Source organism: Carettochelys insculpta, chromosome 12 (genome assembly GCF_033958435.1).
Source record: "Carettochelys insculpta isolate YL-2023 chromosome 12, ASM3395843v1, whole genome shotgun sequence".
NCBI lineage: Eukaryota > Metazoa > Chordata > Testudines > Carettochelyidae > Carettochelys > Carettochelys insculpta.
Window position 1 is genome coordinate 26,139,618 of NC_134148.1, and position 26,429 is coordinate 26,166,046.

The 26,429-nt window shown below is 38.0% G+C and overlaps 1 protein-coding gene across 3 annotated transcripts in view; it reads left to right on the top strand.

Moving 5' to 3' along the window:
* SPPL2A (signal peptide peptidase like 2A) overlaps positions 1–18,954 on the top strand; it is a 38,746-nt gene extending 19,792 nt beyond the window's left edge. Inside the window, exons 9-17 of one of the 3 annotated variants that reach the window (XM_075006481.1) lie at positions 1,666–1,747; positions 2,036–2,110; positions 3,200–3,256; positions 3,411–3,464; positions 3,882–3,981; positions 6,350–6,427; positions 6,801–6,961; positions 9,362–9,395; positions 16,291–18,954. In XM_075006481.1, coding sequence (XP_074862582.1) covers positions 1,666–1,747; positions 2,036–2,110; positions 3,200–3,256; positions 3,411–3,464; positions 3,882–3,981; positions 6,350–6,427; positions 6,801–6,961; positions 9,362–9,395; positions 16,291–16,322 — 673 coding nt within the window. In that variant the 3' untranslated portion in view covers positions 16,323–18,954. The remainder of the gene's footprint in view (positions 1–1,665; positions 1,748–2,035; positions 2,111–3,199; positions 3,257–3,410; positions 3,465–3,881; positions 3,982–6,349; positions 6,428–6,800; positions 6,962–9,361; positions 9,396–16,290) is intronic. The other 2 variants (XM_075006480.1, XM_075006482.1) reach the window with 2 other exon arrangements.
* Positions 18,955–26,429: the final 7,475 nt, after the last annotated feature.

A 26,429-nucleotide genomic window follows, 5' to 3' on the forward strand; every position in this document is an offset into this window, starting at 1 on the left:
CAGCTCCGGTCAGGGGTAGCAGCCGCAAGTCAGTCTGCCATCCCTGCTGGTAGTGGGGAAACTGCTCCTATCTGGGCAGCAGGCTGACTCTTGCTGCCCCTGACAGATTTTTCCACTGCTCCTGTCAGGGATGGCAGCCTGACTCTCAGCTGTTGCCCCAACAGGAAACCGCTGCTGTCAGAGGCATCAGCCATGAGTCAGGCTGCCGCCCCGACAGGAGTGGTTTCCTGGTCTCCGAAGTGGCTGGGAGCTGGGAACCAGGCAGCAGCCTGACTCCCAGCTCCCCTCCACTTGCAGAGCTGGGTAACTGAGCAGAGCAACTGCCCTGGTCAGTTTCCTGACTCCAAGGAGCAGAGGGGAGCCAGGGAGCCAGGCTACCCCTGATTCCCAGCTCCCCTTCCCTGGCTGGAGCCAGGAAAGTGAACAAAGCTACTTCCCTTCTCAGTTTCCCCTCTCTGAAAGTGGAGGTGGGGGGGGCGGCGGGAGCCACACTGCCTAATTCCCAGCTCCCCGCTAGTTGTGGGGCCCGAGAAACTAACCAGCTGACCCCCTGGTTCCTGGCTGTTTGCCACTCTTGGGAGCCAGGAAACAGACCAGTCTTGCTGGGCTGGTCAGTTTCCTGGTTCCTGCAAGACCAGGGGAGCCAGGAACCAGTCTCCCCTTGAATTGCACAAAAATTCGAGTTATATGGGGGTTGCAGAAATGCAACCCCCACGTGATTTGAGTGTTTACTATACTGTGTTAATTTTCCGTACGCTGCTTAAATGCTGGAAAAAGCTTGATAACTAAAAATAATGCACTAAATGAATTTAGAACAGGATATAATTTGTACAGAACAATTTATCTTTAGCCTGCTGGCATAAATGTAAAGAAGCATGAATTGTCCTCATATCAGCAATTCAGCAGTTGTTTGCTGATTTCATGGTTCAGTGGTGGAAACATGAAATAAGGAATAATGTGAAAGTGTAGATCTCTGTCAGTAGCAGGCTCCAGAATACAGCTTTAAATACAGTCCTGATGTGAAAAATTTGAGGTGGTGAGCACTTTTTGAAAGGTGCTAAAGAAGCCTCAACTTGAAGTGATCTCAATGGATTTCAGGGACACCTGGCATCTCTCACCATCAGGCCCTCAAATGGACAGTGTACATGAAATCTAGTCAAGTTTGTTTAAAAAATAAACTCAAAGTAGTTTTAGGTACTACACCAATACTGGATTTTCCCCTTTTTATGGGGGTTTACAATCATATTAACCCATTTTTAAAAAAAAAAAAACACCACAGAGAGAGATGGGAAGCATACTAAGGTTCCAGTGCTGAAATGTCTTTTAAGTGAGATGATTTTGCAGCCCTGAAGATTTTTACAAATGGAGCCTAATTGCTTGTGCCTAGTGAATAAGAAACTGCATGCATACAAAATTAGATATTTTTACTACTCTTTCTGTTAAAGTAGTCTTAAATATTACTTGTCACAATACCAGGTAAGACTTAGTTAGAAGTGTGACTCTAAGTTAAGACAGTGTCCTATTAATGTACATCAGCAAGTATATAACGTAGATTTTGATCACTATTATTATAGCTTGCTGTAAAGTTGAACAAATCCAAACAAAGTTACATTACTATGAAAATGTAGCAAAATAAAATGTAAAAAAGTTCATTTTTATTTGTAGGTGGGCTTGGATTTTACAAGATATCTTGGGAGTTGCTTTCTGCCTAAACTTTATTAAAACGCTGAAAATGCCCAACTTTAAGGTACAGTAAACAGTTGACCTAAATAAAGCATATTGATATGCACTGGGAAATTCTAGTAACCAGAGATAAATTAAAGAATGGAAAATGTTTCCTTTTCTTCAAAATCATTAAAAGTAGCAAAAGGAGGCAGAAGAACATGGTTTATAAATCATAGAATAAAACTACCAAAAGAAAATGTTTTCTTATTGAGAGAATATTAAATGTATTTAGCAAATATTGGTGCAATAATAATCATCATGCAGTCTTTGTAAACTTGTGTTTGATGATGTGTTCTTCTCTGTTTGCCAGTCATGTGTAATACTTCTAGGTCTTCTTCTTTTGTACGATGTGTTTTTCGTCTTCATAACTCCATTTATCACCAAGGTAGGTCCACAGTTTTGATAAATATTTGTGGTATGGATGTTTGATTATGCATTTTACATTTTGTGCATTGAATTTTATATATTTAAATATTGTCCATCTATGGCTACCATTCTAGACACTCAAAAATCTGTCACTCCCAAGAGTTTGTCTATTAAGTAATTTCTCTTCAGTTTCTAAATCTACCAGTATCTTAATGATGTGTTGCACAGGAATGTTTCTTACTAATTTAAACTTAAATAAAGGGAAAACAATGGAAATAATGTAAGGAAAATAAGTGTGATCTAAGTTAAATGGAGCTCATTGGTGGAGAAGAGATTACAGTAGAAATTAGGTGGTGAGGAGCAGTACTATAATGGCTGGGGGGAGGGGGGGCAGGGGGAGACAGACACTAGCCTTAGGATAGTCATTAATGCTTCAAAAATGGAATCCCAAAGTAAATTATTATTATTACTACCTCATATTTGTGCTACAGCCCCAAAAACTTGCTCTTTTTATTTGCTTCAGTTAATATCATAATAAAGAGTGACAGGCAGCTACCAGCTGTCTTCCAAATTCTGTTTCATTACTGCAGCCTTTCTGAATTGACTTATTACTATATGCTATCTTTTGCTTTCACACTCTTATGTATCGGTTGAGATTTAGGTGCTTTTTGAAACGCTGATTCTTTAACATGGTGTGGCAAAAATTATTTGCAAACATATGTTTCAAAGTAGAAAGAACAAGTGTGCAATGGCAGAGGACTAGATTGCTGACGTATTCTTCAGCTAACTAAAATGTTAGCTGCTTTCATTAGTAAACCAACTTTAACCAGTTTATGTGTGACTGTTTTAATATAAAATAAAACATAAATCTTTACTTCATTAATTTGTGCCCTTTGCTGGAATTTTAACAGCTTCTGTTTCAGATCAGTGCATTCCATTTTGTGTGGATTTGCTGGATGTTGTCCTGCACAAAATAATTCTGCATGTAGTAGTACATTAAGAGGATTATAGGATGCTGAGATGCCAGCAGCATTATTCTATGGTTAATATTAGTGTTACACAGTATACTTAAGTATTAGATCACTAACTGAAGAAAATTACATTTCAGAATGGGGAAAGTATAATGGTTGAAGTTGCAGCGGGTCCTTTTGGAAACAGTGAAAAGGTACGAAGGGTTTTTTTCCATACGTAGTATGAATTAGATATGGAAAGTCACTAAATTCAAGTAGCTTTTAGGTACAATTTTCTCACAAAATATAGCCAGCTTTTGCTACTTTCCTTAAAGTATTAAATACCTGTTGACTTGGGTTTGATCCTAGAATGATGGAAACTTGGTGGATGTCCCTGCTGAACGCTCAGCTCCCCATGAGAAAGTAAGGATTGTATTTTAGATATGTTCACTGGACTTTAAAACGTAACTTCTGAAAAGGCTATTCTTCGGGGAAAATATGGCTGTCAAAATTTTCCTCTTCAGGGCCTGGATATCATTGTTAGTCAATAGCTTATAGTCAGGATAACAATGCATATCTAATATTCCCATTGTGTGTGATAAAATCGTTCTTAATTTTTTCATGTATATGATCAGTAAAGTTGAAAATCCGTTTTTTCTGTTCTAAATCTTAAAATGAAATTCGAAGGACTCGTTATGTCCAGGTTTCCTAATTTATATTCTTCCTAATTTGATGTTTTTTCATAAACTAAATTAATACTTCTAATACCATTTTAATGTTTTTTTAAAATTATATGATTGAGATGGAATTTATATGGGATTTGAAAATATTGTTTTACAGTTGCCAGTGGTTATTAGGGTACCTAGACTTGAATACTCTGTATTAACGTTATGTGGAATGCCATTTTCACTACTGGGTTTCGGAGACATCATTGTACCAGGTAAAGAACTATTTTGGATAACTATAAACGGAAATTATGTGTGAACCATTTTCATGAAAACCTGATTTTCAAAGTGGGTTTCTTACATTTCAGGCCTACTCCATATTTTAATGCAGTTTTCTAGCTTTTGATCTGTTTTTAAAATGCATTTATGCAATCTGTGGTTTATTATAGTCTTTAGGTACAGTTAGTATTTTAAGATGTGTAAAGCAATCTGCTTCCTGATTAAAGGAATACACACAACACTTCTATTGATAGAATATAGTGCCATTAATTTAGCAATCATCAGGATCAGTGTTCTTAAATCAAGCTGATTTTACAGGAAGTTTTATATGGCAAAGGATTATCACTTTGCAGTAAACTCTTTCATATCCAGCATTCTATTATCCAGAATTCTCAAATGACTGGCATTTTAATCATAAGTTAATTTTAGTTACATTTTCCATAAGTACAGTATAGTGAAAGTAAATGCAAATAAACACAGCAAGTACAGTATATGTTTACCAATCTACTGTTGGTAAATAAAGTACTTGCCTACATTTTTGTTTCTTAATATCTAATCTTGCTTTTCTTTAGTGTTATGCATTGCTAGGTATACCTCTCTATTATCCAGGATAATATTTGGCATCTTCCCAGTTCTGGGGCTGCCAGATATGAAAGACTTTACTGTATTTTTAATTATGTGTTGTGTACACAAAATCCTCATCTTAAAAGAGTAATGAGTACTACATAAACACTGTAGAAATTATCAGCAAATATATTTGCATTGAAATCAACATAATAATAAGCTCTCCATCAATAGATGATGTAGAGTTTTATGAAAGATTAGAAGGAATATCTTGTAAACACCTGAGTTCTTCAGCACCTGGATGTGCCATAGATTTTTTTTTTTGAGACCTCCAGCAAACCACTTATCCTCTTTGTCATTATCACCTGTAAAGTGACTTATATTTTTTTCTACTGCATATGTAACTAACACACCTCCAAGGTGTGGTTTATTGTCCCATGTAGCACCTGCAGAGAGAAAAACGAGTCTCCTCTATTGCCTTAACTGAGAGCCAGCTGTTTTTTAGCTCAAACTGAAGTGTAAGGGGCTCATGCAATAAGCTCCAGAGGTTCTAGGTTTGGTTCTGCCTGTTGGTGGTTACACAAAGAACTGTGCTAAGGCAAAATTAATTAGTGTATTGTGATCCTTTGAGGGGAGGCACTGCTTACAAAGCAGAATGGTGGGTGATGGTTACCACTGTGTAGTGCAGATCTGTTGCTAATAGTTAATTGTGTAATAAATCTTAAGTGCAAAACACATTAGCTTACTTTGAGATATTGACTTTATAGTCAGGCTTACTCTAGAGCACGGATTCCCAACCTATAGGTTGGGACTCAAACATGGGTCACCCTTAGATTTTTCTAAGGAGCCATTTGCAGCTCCTGCCGCTACTGCTACTCACTCCTCCGGCTTCCATTCCTGGTTGTGCCATGCTGAAATGAGACTCAATTTAATTTGTTTAAAGGCTAGCCGGAGGGAGCCAGCTGTTAAACCAATTAAATCACGTCCCATTTTATCATGGTAGGGCAGGGAGCTGCCTGTGCCAGGTGGGGGAAAGGAGTAGCAGGGCTGGGGGGAGCCACAGAGAGGAGGTTGTGGTGACCCAGCGAAGGAGCAGTGCCAGGGCAGCAGCAGTGCTTGTGTGACGTAGTTGGGGGGGCATTTTGGTGCTATGAGGGGTTTAACCCTGGGGGCAGGGGGCAGTTTGGGGCTGCAAGGGGTTTAAGCCTGGAGGCGAATCAAGTTTTATGCGGAAAAAAAAATCCCAGGGGAGAACACTCTCTCCCCTTCCCTCTTGGTTTTCAATTGCCTTGGATCACAAAGTCTTACTGAATTGTCAAAATGGGTTGCCATCTCAAAAAGTTTGGGAACCCTGCTCTAGAGCTTTGTCTACACTATGGGTGCTATAGACGCAGAGCTATAGCATTGTAGCTTTGCCACTATGACATGTACAGTAGATACAGGCTACAGTGATTGAAGGCGTTTTTTCTGAGCAGCATTAGCTAGGTCAACAGAAGCATTCTTCTGTGGAACTAGCTGCGCCACTCTGGGATTAGGTTTGCATAGCTATAGGACTTGGGTGGGTGTTTTTCACATCCCTGAGCACAGTATCTGTGGTGATACACGTTTTTAAGTGTAGACCAAGCTTGAGATTTCTTGAATAAGATATTGTCTTCTAAGCTGTCCACAGTATTTAACTTACAATTTTATAGTTAAGTTTTCTTCCATGTTGTTGTTTATAATGGGATATGTGAATGTACCTTCATGTTATGGCAAGGTAAAAATCTTCCAGTAAATGCTTTTTCCATATTCTTTCTTTAGGTCTCCTGGTTGCCTACTGTCGAAGATTTGATGTTCAGACAAGGTCGTCATCTGTGTATTATGGTTCCTGCACCGTAGGTAAAAAAAAAAAAAAAAAAAAAAAAAAAAAAAAAAAAAGTGGAGTATTTTGGCAAAATGTATTTTTCTACAAGCTGTCTTTGAGTTTACTAAATCGTTTTTTTCAATTTGACAGTAGTGAAAGTGCCAAATTTTGAATCTTTAGTTGTACTTTGACTATATCTGAGTTATATCATTACAGAAATAATTATTCTTGAAAATGTCAATGAATATTTTAAAGTGCACCGAAATGTTTGTTTTTGCACATTTATAAAATTAAATGGAAAATACTGGTAATAATTATAGTATTAGTGCTGTATGCAACGGATGTCTAATGAATCAAGTGATGTTGTGTTGTACGCTATTCAGTAGGTGTTCTGAATTTTTTTAATAGCCTATGCTGTTGGCATGGTGTTGACTTTTGTTGTTCTGGCACTGATGAAGACAGGACAACCAGCCCTTCTCTATTTAGTACCATGTACACTCATTACCAGCTCACTTGTTGCCTGGAGACGCAAGGAGATGAAGAAGTTTTGGCAAGGTAGCAGCTATCAGGTAAGTACAATACTCATATAATCAAAACAATTTTGTAACTTTCAGTGTATTCTTCCTTCAATAAGTATGTGGTGGTACAGTAGCAGCCTGTCATTTTATATCTTTATATGTGGTGCATCTTACATTTCTTTTAAAAAGGCATTTTTAAAAGGCAAGTATATTTTAGTTTATAAAGCAACTTGATAGACCAAGATGTAAAGGAAAAGACAAGTATTAGTCCAGTAATGTGAAAAACCAAAACAGATAACATTTTTCAAGAGTGAAATAGGAATCCTAACAAGAATGCATATTTTCACTATCTTTGAGCAATCATCTTCATGCAAAATGTTGACATTTGGAACGCCTGAAAATGTCCCCCAGATGTTTAATTGGAAACTGGTTCCAGTTTAAGTTTTGTGTTAGAATAGACTTGAAAAAATTGAACACATCTCTGAGTTGGTTTTATGAGTAGTTTAGGCACTTAGTGCTTTGTCATTTGTCTTATGCTGTCAGGATCACAAATGCAGTTCTGCAGCAAATTTACCATTTGTGATCGAGGATAGCTTAGAAGTATCAGTTAGAGTCAAAAACTTTGTCCCACTATGTCAGCACAAAACAGTTGTTAACTAGCATTTTGAGAATGTCCCCTACTTAAATTGATTTTTCTTGGATGATGAGAATTCTAGTGGTTCATATACCATCCCTGTCTTGGCTGGTGGCAAAAAACATCAAGCCATTGGAAAAGGATCACAGTCAGAGTATCTCTATGTCCTTGCAGTCTCTTGCTAGCTGCGAACAGCTCCCATATTTAAAAGGAGCTTTGAGGTTACTCGGATTTGTGCTGGGAACTGGTCAGCAGTAGAGCAATTGAAGAATACTGGGAGGACTTAAAGGTTTCTTTGTAGCTCCTCCTTCCACTGAGTTGTCCCTCGTAACTCTGGCCAGAATGTGGACTACTATTATCAATAACAATTATATATGTACTTATGTATGGTGGGAGAAGTTGTTCTAACTGAACTGTCAGATAACTGTGTTAAGGAAAGTAGGAGGAATTTTTTTGTTTTGTTTTGCCTATATAGGGTGGCATTCATGCAGATGTAGAGAGGTTACTGTCCAGGCCAGCTCTGTATTACGTGCCTTCAGTGTAAAGAGGAATAATGCTACACCATCTTTTTTTTAACTTGGTGTGTATTTGGGGCACCAGAGGGAGGGAGGGAATAATATCTCCTTACATATATCCATTGGATAGAAATGCCTCATGATATAGGGGGATTTTGCTCAGTACTCTAGCGTATAGGCTGAAATCGGATATGAAAAAAATTGCATGGCCAGCCTGAATACATGCTTAGGTATGTACTTGCTCTCCCTACTCCTCGTCAAGTACCTTGGTCAAAGTCCAGTTGTGCAGGTTGCCTCTAGGAGTAGAGAGTTATAGTTAACTTCACTCCAGGAGGGCAATATGATGTTCCTTAATTAAGTTATTACCATGTTTGGACTAAAAAGTATAGCTACCAAAAAGCTTTCTCACACTCCTCTAACAAAATTCATATTTGGAAGATTTATGTTGCCATAGTAATTAGCTCATGCCCTTTCTTCATTAGTGGTTTTATTTTTTGTTTTTAAGATTTAAAATTGCTCTACACTTGGCCCTAATATTGGGTCAAAGTATGACACTTAAAATGTTGATTTACACATTGGAGATTTGGCTGAGATTTAAACATTTTATGTGATCTTATTGAGACACTTACTCAATTTCTTCTATATAGTTTTAGGATTTCTTTGACTTTATTTCACTCAACTTATATTTTTCTAAAGGATCTTCAATGCATCTGCAGAGTCAGAGAATCATGTATATCTCAGTTATTTATTTTATAGTTAAACCTTTTTGCAGTATATGTATATGCTGTATTTTGAACTTAACGATGGTTTCTTTGTGTACCTTTCATTTAAAAAATATATCGAGGCCAAATCTTGAGTTGCTAATGCTCAGTGCAGGTGGGGGTGGAGGTGGAGGAAAGGTTAGTTTACAACTGCCTTTTGGCTAAACTTCAGGCCTCTAGGGTCCTTAAAAAGCACTGCAATACATTACCTGGGCAGTCCTTATTGGGATGAGGGGGAACAACCTGGATGTACACGCTGCACAAGCTTTGTGCCTGTGAAGATTCTTCCCTACTGAGAAAATCCTCAACAGCCCTTTCGGCACTAGTATAATATTCCTTTGTACTGTCTCAAAAGGGCAAGGAGACCTTAGCAGATGCCAAGTTATTTGTCATTAATGTATCATATAAGTTATGCTTACTCATTTGACACAGTAGATCTGGTTTTGTAGATGCTGTTGTCACTGAATAATCCTTTTTTGTTAATTTGTCTTTAAACATTCCTGTTACATATGACTCTAATAATGAAGTGAATTTCATTTAGGTGTTGGACTCCTCCAGGAAGCCTTTGCTACAAGGTGTGATATCGTCTTCTTTAAGTGCTAATCTTTTCCTTTCTTTTTGCTTGATTTATTTTCTTTTTTTCATCTTCTTTCCTTTCATTTCTGGATACAATTCATTTAAATACAAGGGAGATGAGAACTTAAGTATATACTTTAAGAAATATGAGTCTTATGAAGTTTTCAACATGAATGTGGAATTTGAATAATTAGGCAAGCTAATAACTGCATCAAAATGAGTATTATTAAAGGAAAGACTTTTTTTTTGTGTCCAAAACAAATTGTACGTGTTTTCTTCAGGAGCTTAGATACCTTTCCAGTCAGGTAGGGTAATGGCAACAGCAACTAGTTTCCACTGCATTGCCACAACAGCAGAAAACCAAGTCATGGAACTAACTAGAAGATGCCTTTTTGTTGTCTTTCCCCTAAAACCTCCATCCTTTGCTAGAATGGAAGTATTTCCTTTTTTCAAAGAAGGTGAGACTGTTTTAAAATTTCTAATGTGTAAAAAGTAATGGAAGACAACTTACAAGAGTTATTCTGCTCTGTAGGCATCATGTTTTTCCTGAGAACGTTGTTTGAACTTAGTCCAAATTCAGGGCTTACATAGACTGACAGCAAGTGAAAGCCTGTTTTTTATGACAGTTGGGGAGGCCATGTGTCCCTCACTATTACTCAGTACACCAGATCTACCCTGGATTGGGATTGATAATCTGATTTCTATCCTTGTCTGCATGGTACCTTGCTGATATTTCCTTTTGGCTCAGTGCCTCATATAATTTTTGTGTATTATTTTCTGTCAATGTTCTCTCATAGTCACTGTTAGGTAACCGCTTCCACATACCGCCATATATTGTGCTGCCTTTCTTGACTTTGCCTTAGAACTGGGGTGAGCAAACTTTTTACGTCAGGCCATTTTTCGTGCCTGCAATTTGTAGGAACCCTCCAACTTGTCTAATGTAATCCAGACCAACAGAAATTTTGGTTATGTTCATATGAAAAAAACTCTATTCATCATGTGTAAGAAAATAAGTGTGTCGAATGTACAAACTTCATTAATCGATGTATAAATGTGAATGCACCTACATAAAAATAGTAACATATTTCAACATTTTAATGAGATGGATGAGCCTGAGACGTAGCAGCTGATTGCGCTGCACCGCACTTAGGAATTTTCACATCCTCCATGGTGCCTACACCCACTTTGCACATCCCTGCCTTAGAACTCTGTGACTACTAAACGCAGTATCCTGCCATTTAGTTACACTTTAAGCAGTTTTATTCCTAATCTTAAAATGAGTATATTTGTGCACAGTAAACACACGTTATGATGAACAATAATCACTTGGGCTGTAATTCTAAATGTAATGCTAAAAATGCTTGCCTGACTACATAATGTAGATGAATTACTTTTGCTTTGTTCAAATTGTTTGTGACATCATTTTGAAAAGAATTGCAGTGTGCGAGCAATATACCTTTTCTGGTCAAACTTCATGTAGATTTTAGAATGCAGATATGGTGGAATTGTATTGGAATATGATCCACTCAAAGTATTAAGCTTTGCTAATAATCATAACTACCTGAACGGGGACTGCACATTATTGGGCAAATATTGTGTTTTGAACTCTGACATACAGATACATTTTTTTCATTGAACCTCTTTCTTCCTCTCCTCTGAAAATGATATTAACAGATCAGATTTCTACAAAGTAAAGAAAGTCAGGCAAATGCTACAAGTCCAAGTTTGCTTGTATTTTTAAGTCATGTATGTGTTCATAAACTAGATGGAAGTCTAAAAACACAAATTAAAATGGGGTGGGCAGTGTGGATTTGTAGCCTTAAACTCACTTCCTTTGCCCTCTTTCTTCCTCACTCCACTGTCCCCACAAGAGTGCTTATTGATCTTATTTGGACAGAGTCCTCAGCATGCATTTTCAATGTCTGCTGTGGAATTTCTCCTCAATGTTATATTGAGATAATTTTTGTGGCCTAAATCTTAGAAATTAACATAACAATATATTTGTCACTGGGTGTAATCAAGCAACCAATTTCCAGATTCTCACCTTTTAAGGTGTACTGTGCTGGGATTTGTGAATGAATCACTGACCACAAGAAAAGCCTTCTTGACTCACTAAAACACAAGATCTACTTGGAAAAGTAAATTATTCATTTCAAGTGTATAGCAGTTCTGCCTACCATTGCATAGCTTTTAAAAAATCACTTGGGCTTTTGGATTGCTTATGTTTCTCTTTTATCTGATAGTTATTACCAGTTATTGACTTAATCCAAATATTTTTGCAAACCTGTTTCATTCCACTTGTATTAGCAGAGCCTATAAAACTGTTTTGTTGTGTTCTTAAAGTTACTTTTTTAAAAAAGTTTAAAGTAAAAATTTTCCCACCGGGGGGGGGAAAAATCACTATTAAAACTATATACTGTTTGAGAGACTTAGGGCTTATCTGTGGTTGCTGGAAAATCAACCCAGTCAGGGTTGTTCTTCTGGAGTCAGATGCAAGAAATCAATCTCTCTGGGGTCCACAGTCAGTCAACCCCCATACTCTTGTTCTAGCAAGGTGTATGGGAGGTTGATGGGAGAAGTGTCTTGTCGTTAGTGAGGACAGGCCTTACAGTCGAGTGCAGATACGTCTATTTTAGCTATGCAATTGCTATAGCTAGAATTGCATATCTGCAGTCTACTAAGATCTAATGTAGACCAAGCCTTAGATCATTGTTTTTCTATCTTCAGGTTTTTACCAACCTGTAAATATAAGAAGGGGCTTGTGTAGTGCCGTTGTCCTTCCTTACCCATCTGTCTTTTATAATGGATATTGACAAACAAGAGCATGACATTCTGCGCAGTATATGCACTTTGTTAGTTCTCTGATGAAAATCACATGTCATATTTTCAAGCTACTGATTTGATTAGCTATAGTTGTTACATCAGACTTTAGCATTAAGGTGCACATGTCTACATATAAAATGTACATGTGTGATGCAGATTTTTTAAAATTGGCAAGAGCCTGCCATAACTGTCTTGTTCACAGCTGAGTTAGCTGGTCATCTAAAACAAGTACTAGAAAATCTTTATATTACTACATACTATTAAGTATTCTGTATATGCCGCATTGGACAGAATCACTGCAGAGATTTGATCATACTTTTAGTTGGCACTTGAACTTTCCACCCATTAAACCAGGATGCCTGAGTTACTATACATACTCCAGAAGCAGAAGAAAATTATAGCACATTTTTAAAACCACCTGATTTTTTTCCATGTACAATATGTCATTATTTTAGTTTACTATCTTATGGCCTCTGAGGGCTAGAAACAAGTGGTGTTTCCCAGGATCTTAACACCTGGGGTTCAGTATCTTATTGCCTGTTGTAGTAAAATGAAGAGTTTTTTTATGTTACTATGAATTGGAGGGTCTCAATTTGCCATTGTTGAACTCAGCACTTGCCTCTGGCTTGAGAGGATCCTTAGATATTGGATCTTAAAACTGTCATGCTTATAAACTGAAAAACTGTATTAGGTAGCTTATGTTTTTCAAATGTATTTATCATTTGTGTCTGCTCATGGGGAAACTTCAACACCCTTATTTACAGATTGGGGGAATTTGAACAATATCTTTAATTGTTGTTTATCTAACCAAAACAGTTAAAAATTGTTGCTTTAAAACATAAATTACAAAATACATTATCATGGGTAGTGCAGTGATCCAAAAACATGAGGCAACATTTATATCACATATGTATAATATTTAAGAAGAAATACAGGAGCCTGAAAATAAGTTTATAGAATATATATGAAAAAGAAATCAACTGACTATAATTTTAAGCAATCTGCAGACTCCCATTCATTCTGTATCCCACAGTTGGATATTGGCAATTGTAAACTGTATATAGTAGTTCCATCATTATTGTTAATACATGCCTAATCCCAAGCCTGTCGATGTCGTCAGGAGTGCTCCCACTTTTAATTAGTCATATAATTAACACTGGCCTGTTCATCAGGATTTTTTTTAAATGCTTAATGACAAGTTCTTTTCCAACTCAGTGTTGCATGTATGATCTTTGACTAACTGTGATAGAGGGGGATATAAATCATTAGCAAAGTGATGTGTAGTGTTTTATTTGACTTCTGATGAGAGACTTGTAGCATTTTTGTTACCATTCTGAACATAGATTCCAGTGTCTTATTTGTATAGACACATCTAGGAAGAGTTTTGTTCTGGCTTTGGATGATTTGTCAGAACATTGGATTTTATACCTGCAGGATCATTGGAACGTGTGGGGTTTTTTTAAGGCCAGGTTTCAGAGATAGTCTTGGTTCTGTTGAAGTTGAGAAATTTTCCACTGATTTCAGTGAGTCAGGATATCACTCCAAGTTTATGTATATACATGTTATAGGTACAGCTTAAAATGGAAATATACCTTTGTCAATCCTTGTTTATTACTTATGAATAGAAGGTGGGAACAAAAAAAGTCCAGCTTTCGTTTTAATGTCCCAATTTGAAAATTACTTTGTCACAAAACAGAAATCCTTGAATTTGGAAATGTATTTTTTTCAGCACCCGAATACGTAGGTGGTCATAATCAGTTACTTTAAGCTTGAAAAATATGAACCATAATTATGTTTATGTAATCATGTCCTGTAGATAAGAGATTTGATCATTGTAAAGATGAAGGATTTTGCAAAGAATTCAAAAACAGGCAAGGATTATCCAAATGTAACCAGTATGTTATCTTTTGACTGTGTTGCATATTTCAGAGAACAATCCACAATGACGCCAAGATCTATCTTAAGTGATAAGAGCTACTTAAAACCCACTTCTGTGAGATCCCTCTCTAATTTTTGAGTCTGCTTTGGACTTAACTATCAAGTAATTTTGTATCACCTGGAGCCTTTTTTTAAAAATTCATGTCACATTAGCTATTCACCACATATCTGGTGCAAATACTGATAAATGATAGGTTACATACCATAGTTATAAATTGTATTTACTTTCAGTGAAGCCATAATCTAAATTCTGGATTTAGAAAGGATTTTGTGAAGATTAAATATGAAATAAGATGCTTCCATTTCTAGGACGGCTGTTAATTAATCACAGTTCACACACACATATACAATTAATTTAAAAAAATGATTAAAAATAATCTTGATTAATTGCACTATTAAACAGTAGACTACTAGCTGAAATGTATTAAATATTTGTGGGTGGCTTTCTGCATTTTCAATATTGATTTCAATTACAACACAATGCAGAGTGCACAGTGATTATATTATTTTTAAAAATGATATGAGAGAGAATCTTCAGTTCATCTAATACAATTACTCAAGTGCAATCGCCTTACTATGAAAATGTAACTTACAAATTTGGTTACATAAATGCACTCAAAAATAAAACAATGGAAACCTTTAGAGTCTACAAGTCTACTCAGTTCTACTTCTGGATCTGCCAGTTGGTAAGACAGACAAATTAGATGGGAGATACTGCTGCTTGTTTTGCATTTACAGTGTCCCTGGAAGGTGAGACTAGGTGCTCCTATAGCATTTTTATAGCTGCTGTTTCTGGGGCATTTAGTGCTAGATATGCAAAATGTTCAGATGCCCATTCTGGCATCTGTCACCATTTCAGAGGACATGCTTCCATGCTGCTGAAGCTTTTTTTTTTTTTTTTAAAATTTGTGATTGAGCTCCTTGAAGGAGAAATGTGTTTCCCCGGCTTGATTTTATTTGCATTCTGCCATATATTTTCATAGTAGTAGGCTTGCTTCAATGTGGTCATCAAGAACACTTTCACAGCAAATTTGACAAAACACAAAGGTTTCAGAATCTGAAGTGCCATTCAGTATATGAGGAACAAGGCATGAAGCATGTTTTCAGAAGTCTTAAAAGAGCAACAGTTTGCAGAAACTATAGAACCCAAACCTTCCCAAAAAAAGAAAGTCAGCCTTCTGATGGCATCTGACTCAGATGATGAAAATGAACATGCATCAATCAGTATGCACTGCTTTGTGTTGTCATCAAGCACAACCAGTAGATGTGTCCCCTCTGGAATGTGGTTGAAGCATGAAGGGACATTAATCTTAAGTACATCTGGCATGTAAATGTCCTGCAACACCTGCTACAGCAGTGCTATGTGAGTGCCTGTTCTTACTATAAGGTGACATTGTAAACAAGGAAGCAGTAGTATTTCCTTCAATTTGTAATCCAGTTTTTTTTTGTCTAATTGATTGGCTGAACAAGAAGTAGATTTGTAAAGTCTAAGATTTTACATTGTTTTATTTTTGAAGGCAGTTTTTTGTACATCATTCTCTAAGTTTAACATTCATGATTAAAAAGAATGCATTACAGTACTTAGGAAATTAATTGAAAAATAAATTTTTGTCCTTTTCAGCACAAATATTTGTGATAAAAATGTAGACAGCATCCAAAAATAAATGGTGTAATATTATTGTTTAACAGTGCAGTTAATCACGATTAATTTTTTAATCTCTTGATAGCCCTAGTTTTCAGTTCTTCCAGTGACTGTGTGACCTTGTTACCTGTAACTTGTGACGAAGTTGCTTCACCTCTCTGGTCTGCTTATGCAACTTTTTCTTAAAAATAGATGTTTTTCTGCCTCATAGGGGTGTGCTGAAACTTTAATTTTCTTGTAGAGCGCTTTGAGATCATTGGATGAAAAGCACTGTCATAGCACAAAGTGTTAATTAAAATAAGGTTTTCTTTATTTGGCTTGGATATTTTCTTTTCAGTCTTATGTAGAAAATTTGCTCACTATATGCTGCTTAGCTCCATTCTAATCCTTACTTAATTAAATTTCTCTTAACTTGCTGAAAAATTTCTCTTAACTTGCTTGGACCAGTGAGAAGTTAATATTTTACAAAGAATAATTTTGTTTTTGCCTAGATGATGGAGCATCTAGATTATACAGCAAATGAAGAAAGCACTACAACTGCTAATGAACCATCAGGAGGACAATAACACTGGAGATTGTGATGTAAAATAGTGTTCAGGTTTTACACAAATCTTTGGAAAATTGACTGATTTAACATATGCATTAGAGTATTTCACGTTCCAAATGAAAGTTGTCTTTTTTACATTTGCACATATTTTTATGGAAAGGGTACTATTGATCACATTATATCAAAGGGATTAAATAAATTTGCTTTTTTTAACTGACAATATATTTAGCAAAACTGTGCCTTATATCACTTTAAATAAAAGAATATTGTCTATGCAATTTTCTAAACATGTTATACAATATATTTTTATACAAGTAGCTTTTGCACCCATTTCCACTGAGCATAAAGTAACTTTCTGGCTGACAGTTGTTTAAAATTGGTTTGTTTGCACTACTGCGACTTAGAAGTGCCTTTCACAGGACTTCTCTTAAACTTTTGAATGCAGAGATTGTGTTTAATTAGATTATGAAGAGTAGTGCAACTGTCTGACTGATTTAATCTGTACGTTAAACTTTATGGCATGTTGAACCATAAAGGTGGATATGGTGCAACTGAACTTACTTTTATTTTCTGTCCCACATTGGCCCTTCTTTCTGTCTGTCAGCAGTGAAAATAGAACATCAATATACAATACAAACTAAACTTAATGCTTTTGGTTTCTTCACCCAGTTGCCTAGAAATCGTAAATACAGCCCCATAGTAGCTAACAACCAAGAGACCATCAAAATGCAAACTTCCAACTTCTTTCCTAGAATCTTTTAATAAAAAAAAAAAAATCCCCAGAATTCTTGACTGCTTTGAATCTCTTGCTTGGCCATTCTTTCTAGAATGCTGGGTCTCAACCTTGTATTCATGGGCTTTAATGGCTGTAGGATCAGGCTCCTACATTGGGAGTAGAATCCTGTAGAGGTGTACCCACCCAATCCTGAAGTCTGGAGAGGAATTGTTAAGTAGTTGATACTGTACAAAATAAGTATTAGTAGCTGTAATACTTCCTATGTTAGTTAAGGCCAAAGCATGTGTTTAATTTGTCACTTAATATCTGTTTTTGCTTTGTTGAAATATTCTAAAGAAATTAAAAAGAAAATTGAGCAAAATCATTAGGTCATATTTAGGAGAGTTTGATTTTACTAACACTTGATTTTCTTTTGGAAACTGCAGATGGAGGAGGTAGCAAGGTATTAGGCATATAATACAATACAGCACTATGCTAACACTTTTTAACCAAAGAGACTTGCAGAATCCTGCAACTGTGAACCATTGAAGTTCACCCCCTGCTAATTTCAGGTAGCCACTTAAATACAAATTTTCTTCCTTTATTAGAAGTGAATTAAGTTCTTAATAAGTGCTCTAGTGAGAGTCCTGGAAACTGCAATTCTACAGCAGACACAACATGGTCAATAGTGCAGGCTTCCCTTATAAGATCTTATTTAAGTGATCCAGCCTTCTTCTCAGGCCACTACTAGATAATAGAAGTGAGTGTGTAGCTTAGTCTCCATAACTCACTCAACCTTTGAGCTCTCTGTAGAGACGGTCAATGAGGACACCAGCTGATGTGGTAATTTAGCCACTTTATTTGGTTGTAACTGCATTGAAACAACCCTGCCCATAAAACCACTTTCAGATAGTGGTAGTGGTTGCTTTGTGCAGTACTGTGCTGAGCTAAAGATACCATGATCTAGGTGAAATGCTGTCATATCCTATCACTGATTCTCTGAAATATCTGCTACCTCTTAAGTAGACTCTAGTTACTATAATCAATTTCAGGCATTGGAAGTACCTCGGTGCTGAATAGCATTATAGTGAACATTGAGGTAATCTGAAACTGCAAAATTCTGTGTGGAAAAACAGGGTAAAAAGTCGTCTTTCTCCGTTTAAATTATTTTCTATTTTGAGTATAATGCTAAATTGTTGTAAGGAAATGTTAGCTATGACATATCCCACCTCCATCAAAATGGAGTTGTAATGAGGGAAAAGTATCTGAAAATTTTGTAAGAAATTAAGGGATCATATTGGTCACTTGGCATTTTGCTGTACCTTCAAACTTTAAAGGCTTCATAAACCTATCTAAAATTATCCCGTTTTTTCCCTCTGGGGGAATCTGTCTAGTTTTCTTATTAAACTTCCAAGCTTTTTGATAACTGATCTAGTATAAATTAAGTAGCTGTTTGGCAACTTGTTTAACAACGTTTTCAAGAACTTGTTGTGAGAAGTCTGTATTGCTCAAGGCCTAATTTCAGTTCTGTGCAGTTTCACACACATGCTGCAGTTTGACGGGATGCAAACTAACGATTTTTTTTCTTTGAATGTTTGTGCTTGATTTCAGGAAGAACATCAAGAGTAAGGTTAGAGTTTATAAGTAAGTGGTTAGTGTCAACTACTGAAATGTATTTCATGAATAGTTCAAGAAGACTTTTATTTTCAATCGGTTTTAAGAAGTTTTAGTGGTTTAATACTTTAAAATTCAGTTGAGCTTTTCTTTACGCTAAGAGCCTTACTAGCATTACTTAATATATAATTATGATTTAACTTTATTCATTGTATGAGTACTGACATCAGTCTCCCCTGCCATTTAAACTATTAAGAATGTCAATAAATTGTCTTTTAAAATGGCTTTGTTCTTTGTTTCTTTTAAAAAGAAAATTACTACTGCTAACAGCATTAACAGTGATACATGTGCACAAGTGACTCGAGAGCCCATCTCCCATGGTGGATCATTTGGGCCCTGACAGAGAGGTAAATCACTGTGATGGGAGTAGGATCAAGGACACCACAGTCAATGGCTCCTTCCTTGCGCTGGGCTCAGCTGTTAGTTGCAGATGAGCTGGGTGGAGTAGACAGGACTTATTCTTCCCCTGCAGGAAGGGGTTGGGGCCAAGTCAGACCCACCCCCAAAGCCACTCCTGCTTCAAGAAGCACTGCATTCCCCCTCCCTGCTCATTAGCCTTGTGGGGGAGGGTTATTGTGCAGGGAGCTGCTCCTCTAGCTGCTCTGCCCCCCTTGCATTCAGAGCCATGAGCACCCAAATCCATCTGCTGAGCACTAATCACATTCACCTAGGCCCCTGTAAAGTAATTGGCACCTGTGCATCCAGATCCTGTCTGTACACAGACCTCCCCATGCCAACCACTTGTATTCAGATTGTCCAAAAAGAAAGTCTTCACCCAACACCTAGACCCCCCCCTACACTGTTTCTCTGCACTTGGATACTGCTGGGAAAAGACTGACTGCTCCACATGCTACAGCTGGGCATGAGTACAATATTGTCCCTCTTGCTTGCTGGCTTAATGGCTATGTTTACGCTGGAGAGTTTTGTCGACAGAAAGCCGGTCTGGACATTCTGGAGGGGCCCTCTGTCGACAGACGGGGCTTCCAGATCACCAGGCAGCCCTGTCTGCTGCGCTTCCGGTTGACGGTTTTATTGAGAGAGTGGTTGGACAATCCAGCCATGCTCTGTCAACAGAGCGGATTGTTCTTTCAATCCGCTTGATAGTCTGGCCGCAATCTGTTGACAGACGTTTTGTTGGAAGATATCTTCTGACAGAAACTGCTGCTGACAGACCGTTCTAGTGTAGACATAGCCAATATGCCTGGTTTTGGGGTCAGAATCAAGTGCATTTATTCTTACTCAGGTCACTAAAAATTCCAGCCTTAACTGCAGTGTGGAATATTCAGAATTGAAGATCAAATGTGTTCTCATGTTTGCCTCACATGACCTTGCTATTGCCCCTTTCAAAATCTATCTATGGACATTGTACAGTATAGATGCACTGATTTAGAACGTTGTCGTCAACATCTGGAAATTTTTCATGCCCAGAGCAACTTTTGAACTTTAACTAATACTGTCTCATTCATATATTTCTACAAAATCGTGAATTCCTTGTGCTGTAATTCATTTATTCAGATCAGATTGGATAATAAATGTTGTGCCTGAACTGCAAACCCCACAGCAAACCTCCCAGACTTCAGGGCAGATGAGTCTTGTGTCATAATTTTGTGGCTAATCTTTGTCTAGTATTAGCTGAATCAGAACATGGCTAAATTTACAAGGAAATGTGTATCTCAGCTTTATTGCTCGGTCTGCCTCTTCCAGAAATGTCTGCTTTATCCATGTAGTCAGGAGATGGGAACAAATAACTTTTTTGGAGCTTAATGTCCACACTAAAACTGCCCTTGAAAATATTGCTCATGTACCCTACCAAAATAGCTAATAGACTCAGAGGGGTAGCCTCTGAGACATCTGAATTGGAATTCAGTGGCACATTTGACACTTTTTTAAATTATGCCTTCACATAGATCTCACTTATCTTATGCATTACAGGGGCAGTTTTCCCCAACTTTGATATTTACAGGTATGGCACACATCCTACTTAATTTGCTTCTTCTACTGGTCCTATTAGTGACAGGTAACCCCTTTTTTTCCTCCTCCCTCCCCCACACCTGCTATATAAACCCTCAATTCTAATTGTCTACTCCAGATCTGAGTTCATTGTCTAATAAATTATTAGCCTTTAATGTGCTACAGGATCGCCTGTTTGTGAAACTACCAAAATGGCTTCTATCATAGAGAAGAGTTCAGTATAAAAAATGTAGATAACTTTTCACAATCAGACATTTGCAGTTACTTTTCAAATGATAATCTTGTCAAAAGAATTGGTTGGGCAACTGAGGAGGAATCTAGGTATTCAAATTCATCAAGGTACAGAATAAGTCTTTAGTCCACAGTAGTCCAAAGTCAATAACATTTCAAGAAAGCAAACCAATGAATTATAAATTTGAATATCTTCTGTGGGAAGGAGTATACAATTCCAGTGTTGCAGGATTTCACAGCCACTTCCACCTCTGATTTTATTTGCAAGAGTCTGCAATTCCTTTGAGCACAAGATAAGGAACAAGAAACAGGGTTCAGTTCACTTAAAACTGGTTGTAGAGCTGTGACGGCTTGCTTAGATCTCACAGAATGGTGAGTTACTACTTAGCAGCAGCCAAGCTCACTCTTGCTGAGGCAAAGTTTTGTGTCAAGTCCCTGACCCATGGGCTTGCCTGCCTTACCAGCAAACTTATTCTGCCAGTTCAAACCTAGCCTTGCAAGTAGTACTGAGTGAACCCTACTTCCTGAATTCCTCAGAGACTTCCTGGTGCAGTGTCCAGTCCCTCTGAGTGGACCCTTGGAAGGTAAGCTTGCTGTCTCCTGAGAGAGCACACAATAGCCTGTTGTTTAAAGACACACTTAAAGATGTCAGCTCTGAAACTGTCTTGTGATAACATTGTTTATTAACAAAGAAAAAAAGGTTTAAGTGATTTCAAATAAGACTATAAGAATGGTCATACTGGGTCAGACCAAAAGTCCATGTAGCCTGGTGTCTTCTCCAACAGTGGCCAATGCCAGATTCCCCAGAGTGCGTAACCATTTAGTGATCCCTCTTCGGTCATCCATTTCCAGTTGCTGATAAAAAGAGGCCAGGGACACCATTCCTACCAGTCCTAGCTAATAAGTATTGATGAACCTAACTTCCATGAGTTTTAGTTTTTTTGAACCCCAATAAAGTCCTGGTCTTCACAGCATGCTCTGGAAAGGAGTTCCACAGGTTAACTGTGCGCTGTATGAATGAAAACTTCCTTTTCTTTTGTTTTGAACCTGCTACCTATTAATTTCATTTAGTGAATCCTATATCTTACATTATGGGAACAATTAAATAACTTTTCCTTATTCACTTACTCCGTATCTGTCATGATTTTTATAGACCTCTATCACATCCCCCAGTTAATCTCCCCTTTTCTATGATGAAAAGTCCCAGTCTTTTTAATTTCTCTTCATATGGCACCCGTTCCAAAGCCCCTAATCATAAGAGTGAAAGAGCTATGAAAGATGGCTGTTCTTCTTGGACTGAGGCATCAATCGACAGATCTCATCTTCTATGACACCACTGGTGAGCGACGAAACCAATCCTTGATTGGCAGAGCTGATTACAAATATAACATAAAAAGCCACCACCTGCAAGCATTGTGTGTTCTTTTTGGATCCTACACTTTTCCTACAGTGCCTGGATACGCTGACTTTCAAAGCAATTAAGAACCTGTATAGTAGTGTGCCACCAGGACAATCTGTCCTGAACTAGAGTTTCCAGCTCATTGGGAGATATGCCACACGACTTCGTGTTAGCCTTGAAGGTGTCTTTATAGAGCTTATACTGACCTCCAATAGGGTGCGTTCCATGAGCAAGCTGGACATAGAAGACCATCTTTGGTATGCATGTGTCCTCCATCCTCATGATGTGACCAATTCAGTGAAACTGTTCATAAGCATTGCTACCATGCCCATGACACCACATAGCTTCAGAACATCCATGTTAGGAGTTTTGTCCCACCCTCAGACTGCATATGGAACTGACGGAGTTTCAAAATCTGGCGGCAATATATTGTTCACGACTCCAAGCCATAGAGCAGGATATTCAGGACAACTGGCTGATAAGCTGCTATCTTGGTATGGAGTTTAATACCATGGTCATTCCATAGGCATTTGGTCAATTTTCCAAAGGCAGCACTGGCTTTGGCTAATTGAGCAGATACGTCATGATCCATGTTTATACTAAAGGACAGTACACTTCTGAGGTAGCAGAACTTGTCAACAGCCTTAAGGACTGTACCACCAGCAGTGATCTCTGGAGTGCTAGGCTCTTTCCAAACTGGCTGAGAGACAACTTCTGTCTTTTTGAAGCTCGCTGTGAGTCCAAAGGGTGAGCAGAAGTAACAAAGCGATAAAAAGCTCCTGTGTATCATTTGCTGAATGAGCCAACAATGCACAATCATCAGCAAACAGAAGGTCACAGATTAGCAGTTGTAATCACTTTAGTGTGAGCCTGAAGTCTCTGGAGATTGAAAACACTGCCATCTGTTTGGAATTGAATAGGTATGCCCAATGGGCAGTCCTTAAAAGGTTACAGATTAAAAAAAGTAAAAAAAGAAAAATACTTCTTGTGACTAAAACTTAATTTCAACAACTTACAGTGTTTGTCAAGCAGGTTTGTCATGCCTAGTCAGTTCTCAGACACTGAAATTCGCTTAGCTGAAGGATCTGCCTTTCTTGGAGTTCGAGTTCTGGCCTCATCTGTTCCTCAGATGATGGATGAGTAAATGGCTTTGTTTCTGCTTATTTCCTGATGTTTACTGTCCATTTGAAGAGCCAGGAAGGCAGCCATCCACTGTCATGAGTAAGTGGTCACCTTCTGTCTCTTGCAAGTTGTTTACTTTATGTAAATATACTTCCATTGGTTTTTGGCCTCTCCTTGCTCAGTTTACTTGGGAGACAGTCAAGCAGGTAAAAATTTTCCTTGCTGAGCCTAAGCTGTGTGATAGAAATCTTTTTCAAAAAAACACACACACACACACACACACACAAAAAAAATACCAAAGTCCTGTGTGTTACCACTTTGCACGTGATACCTGTTCGATAGAAATTAGGCCAAGAGTGAGTCTGGGCAATGAGTGGGTCAGACCTGATGTGAGATATGGTATGATGTCCTTTTGGCATTTAGGAGTTCTATGGGTTACAAACACTGCTCTCCTTTTTAAAAAAACTACCTTCAGCAAGAACAAAAAAAAAATTCTTGGACAAAGCAGGGACGATCATCCATCCATTTTCAAGTAGAAGGTTCCAGTGACACAACTTTGGGCAGAAGCCATCATGACATTATAATGTTGTCCCAAACTAGCTTTTAATTAGGTAATATTTAAAAAAATTACAACATACATCAATTGCCTAGCGTGGGTTATGGATATGCTGGAGTAGAACCAATATTTAGCAGATAAATTTACTATTAATTATAATTTGAGAAGTCAAGGGAAAAGCGAAATATTAATACAAGACAGGAGCAAAGAAAATCACACCAATCTTTATTAAAAACAAATGATTCTGAGTTTCCCTCTTGAAAATACAGAACAGAGTGGGAAATCATAAATCTTTGAAGAACCGACCCATTCGCTAAGAGTTGTTTTTAATACATAATTTTTTTTTTTTTTTTACACAAAGCTCTGTCCAGGAGGAATATGGCCAACAAATAAGCAATATAAATGCACAAATTAGACTCAGCAATCTTACCTCACAGAGGTAAGGCTATCAGAACCTCATATCCCCTTGAATAGTTGGCATCTCTCCTTTGAAAGTTAGTACTCAACTTAAGGGACTGTCATTCTTACGGGTTTAAAAAAAAAACCAACTAAACACTATGCTCTGCTGCCTAAAAAGGTACTTCAGCTTGTTACTCTTCATTTTTGAACACAAAAGGCTTTAAATAGGTGCCTCCAAAATGTACAGTTGCTTGATTTGAAACCATGTTGTCATGCAAACCTGATCTTAAGCTTGAAGTGTAGTGCATGTATTTTATTTTTGTGACTGGTAAACTAGTCCTCAGTGATCTTAAATGTTTGTACAGATTATGTAAATAACTCAAACAGGGTTTTAAAATTATTATTGTCATCCAGCAATCCAGGAAAATTATTAGTCACAAATGTTAACATTTTGGAGGCATTCTGCAATGTTGCGTTTTGCATCAGACCAGTCTCCATTAGGAAATTGAGCCAAGCCTGAAGCCTAGTTACTATTGATTTTCAACACTCTGCTCCTGAGAGTTCAACAGTCTGTGCTGAGTGCATGGATTTTAATCTCCTTTCTGATTGTTGAGAGGTTAATGGCTTTTAACTTGAGTGCCATTTCTGCTGATGGCTATATGTATCTTTAGTGGTATTTCTCCAGACTGACTTTCCAGCCAAAGCTGCATGGTCTCTCACTTTCTCAACAGGTGACACAAGAATCATGGCCTCTGGGTAAGTCAGTTTAAATAGAGACTTCAGCTCCAACCCTGTAGGCATGGGAGCTAGCTAGTTAGGTAACAAACCATAAAAGTTAGTCAACTGCTGCTAAATGTACTATATAAATCAGTCTTGGAAGGGTAGCCATGTTTGTAGCTTCACAAATAACAAGCAGTCCTTTAGCACCTTAAATAATCTGAAGAAGTGGGTTACTCACTACCAAATGAATTTGTTAGTCTTTAAGGTGCTACAGGGACTGCTTGTTATTTGCATATAAATCAGTGTTTCTCCAAGTGTGGTCTGCAGAGCCAGGCCCACCAATGGGGTGGGGTGGGGTGGGGTGGGCAAAGGGGGCATTTGCCCAGGGGCCTGGCATTTCAAAGGGACCTAGAGCTCTGGCAGCTCCTGCTGCTAATGTGGCAATGGCTGGAACTCAGGGTCCTTTTGCAATGCTATGGAAGTACTGCTCCATTCAGCCCTGAGAGGGTGGGGGGCCAGTGTTGCAGTCTGAGAAGTGGTAAGGGCTGACTGCCCTAGTCCCCCTTTCTACCCTTGTCCCACCCCTTCCAAGGCATGAAGCAACCTGCCCCCCCATCTTGCCTTGGGGCCCCTGGTATCTCCATCTCCCCTTTCCCTTGCAGGATTCATGGTCCAGATCCACCCAGTCTGCCAACCCAACCACTTCCTGCTCCCAGTCTCCTGGCCTGACTCCCAGCCCCTAGCACACTCCTGCACCCTACCTCCGCCCCAGCCACTCCTGCACCCCCATCTCTATCCCCAGATACCTGCTCTCACACATCGAACCACTCGTTTTGGCTCCATCCCAGAACCTACAAGGGCCCACAAAATCCGCTAGCTCCAGGACACCCAGAAGAGTTAAGCTGGTCCATGGGAAATGCTGAACCTTGGTTCCCTTGCCCTCCCACCCCGCCCTGGAACTGGAGTGCACGGGCAGTGAGGTGTCTCAGTCAGGGGCCACGTCAGTAAGGACTGGTGGGGTGGGTGGGTTGGTTGGTTTGTTTGCTTGCATCTCACCACTTTGTCCTTCCCGACTGATTTTTTCAATGGTCAGTGACCCTCTTACACCTGCCACAAAGATAATGTTCAAATCTTTTTTTTTTCTGAACGTTAATATTTTACTTTATTTCAAATGAAGTTTGGTAAGCTAACAACATATATATCATCTAAATATATGCCCTTCCTTGTGTTATAGCTGTGTATTTATGTTGTTATGCTCCAGTAGCCTAACATGCATAATGTAATATTTATGGTATT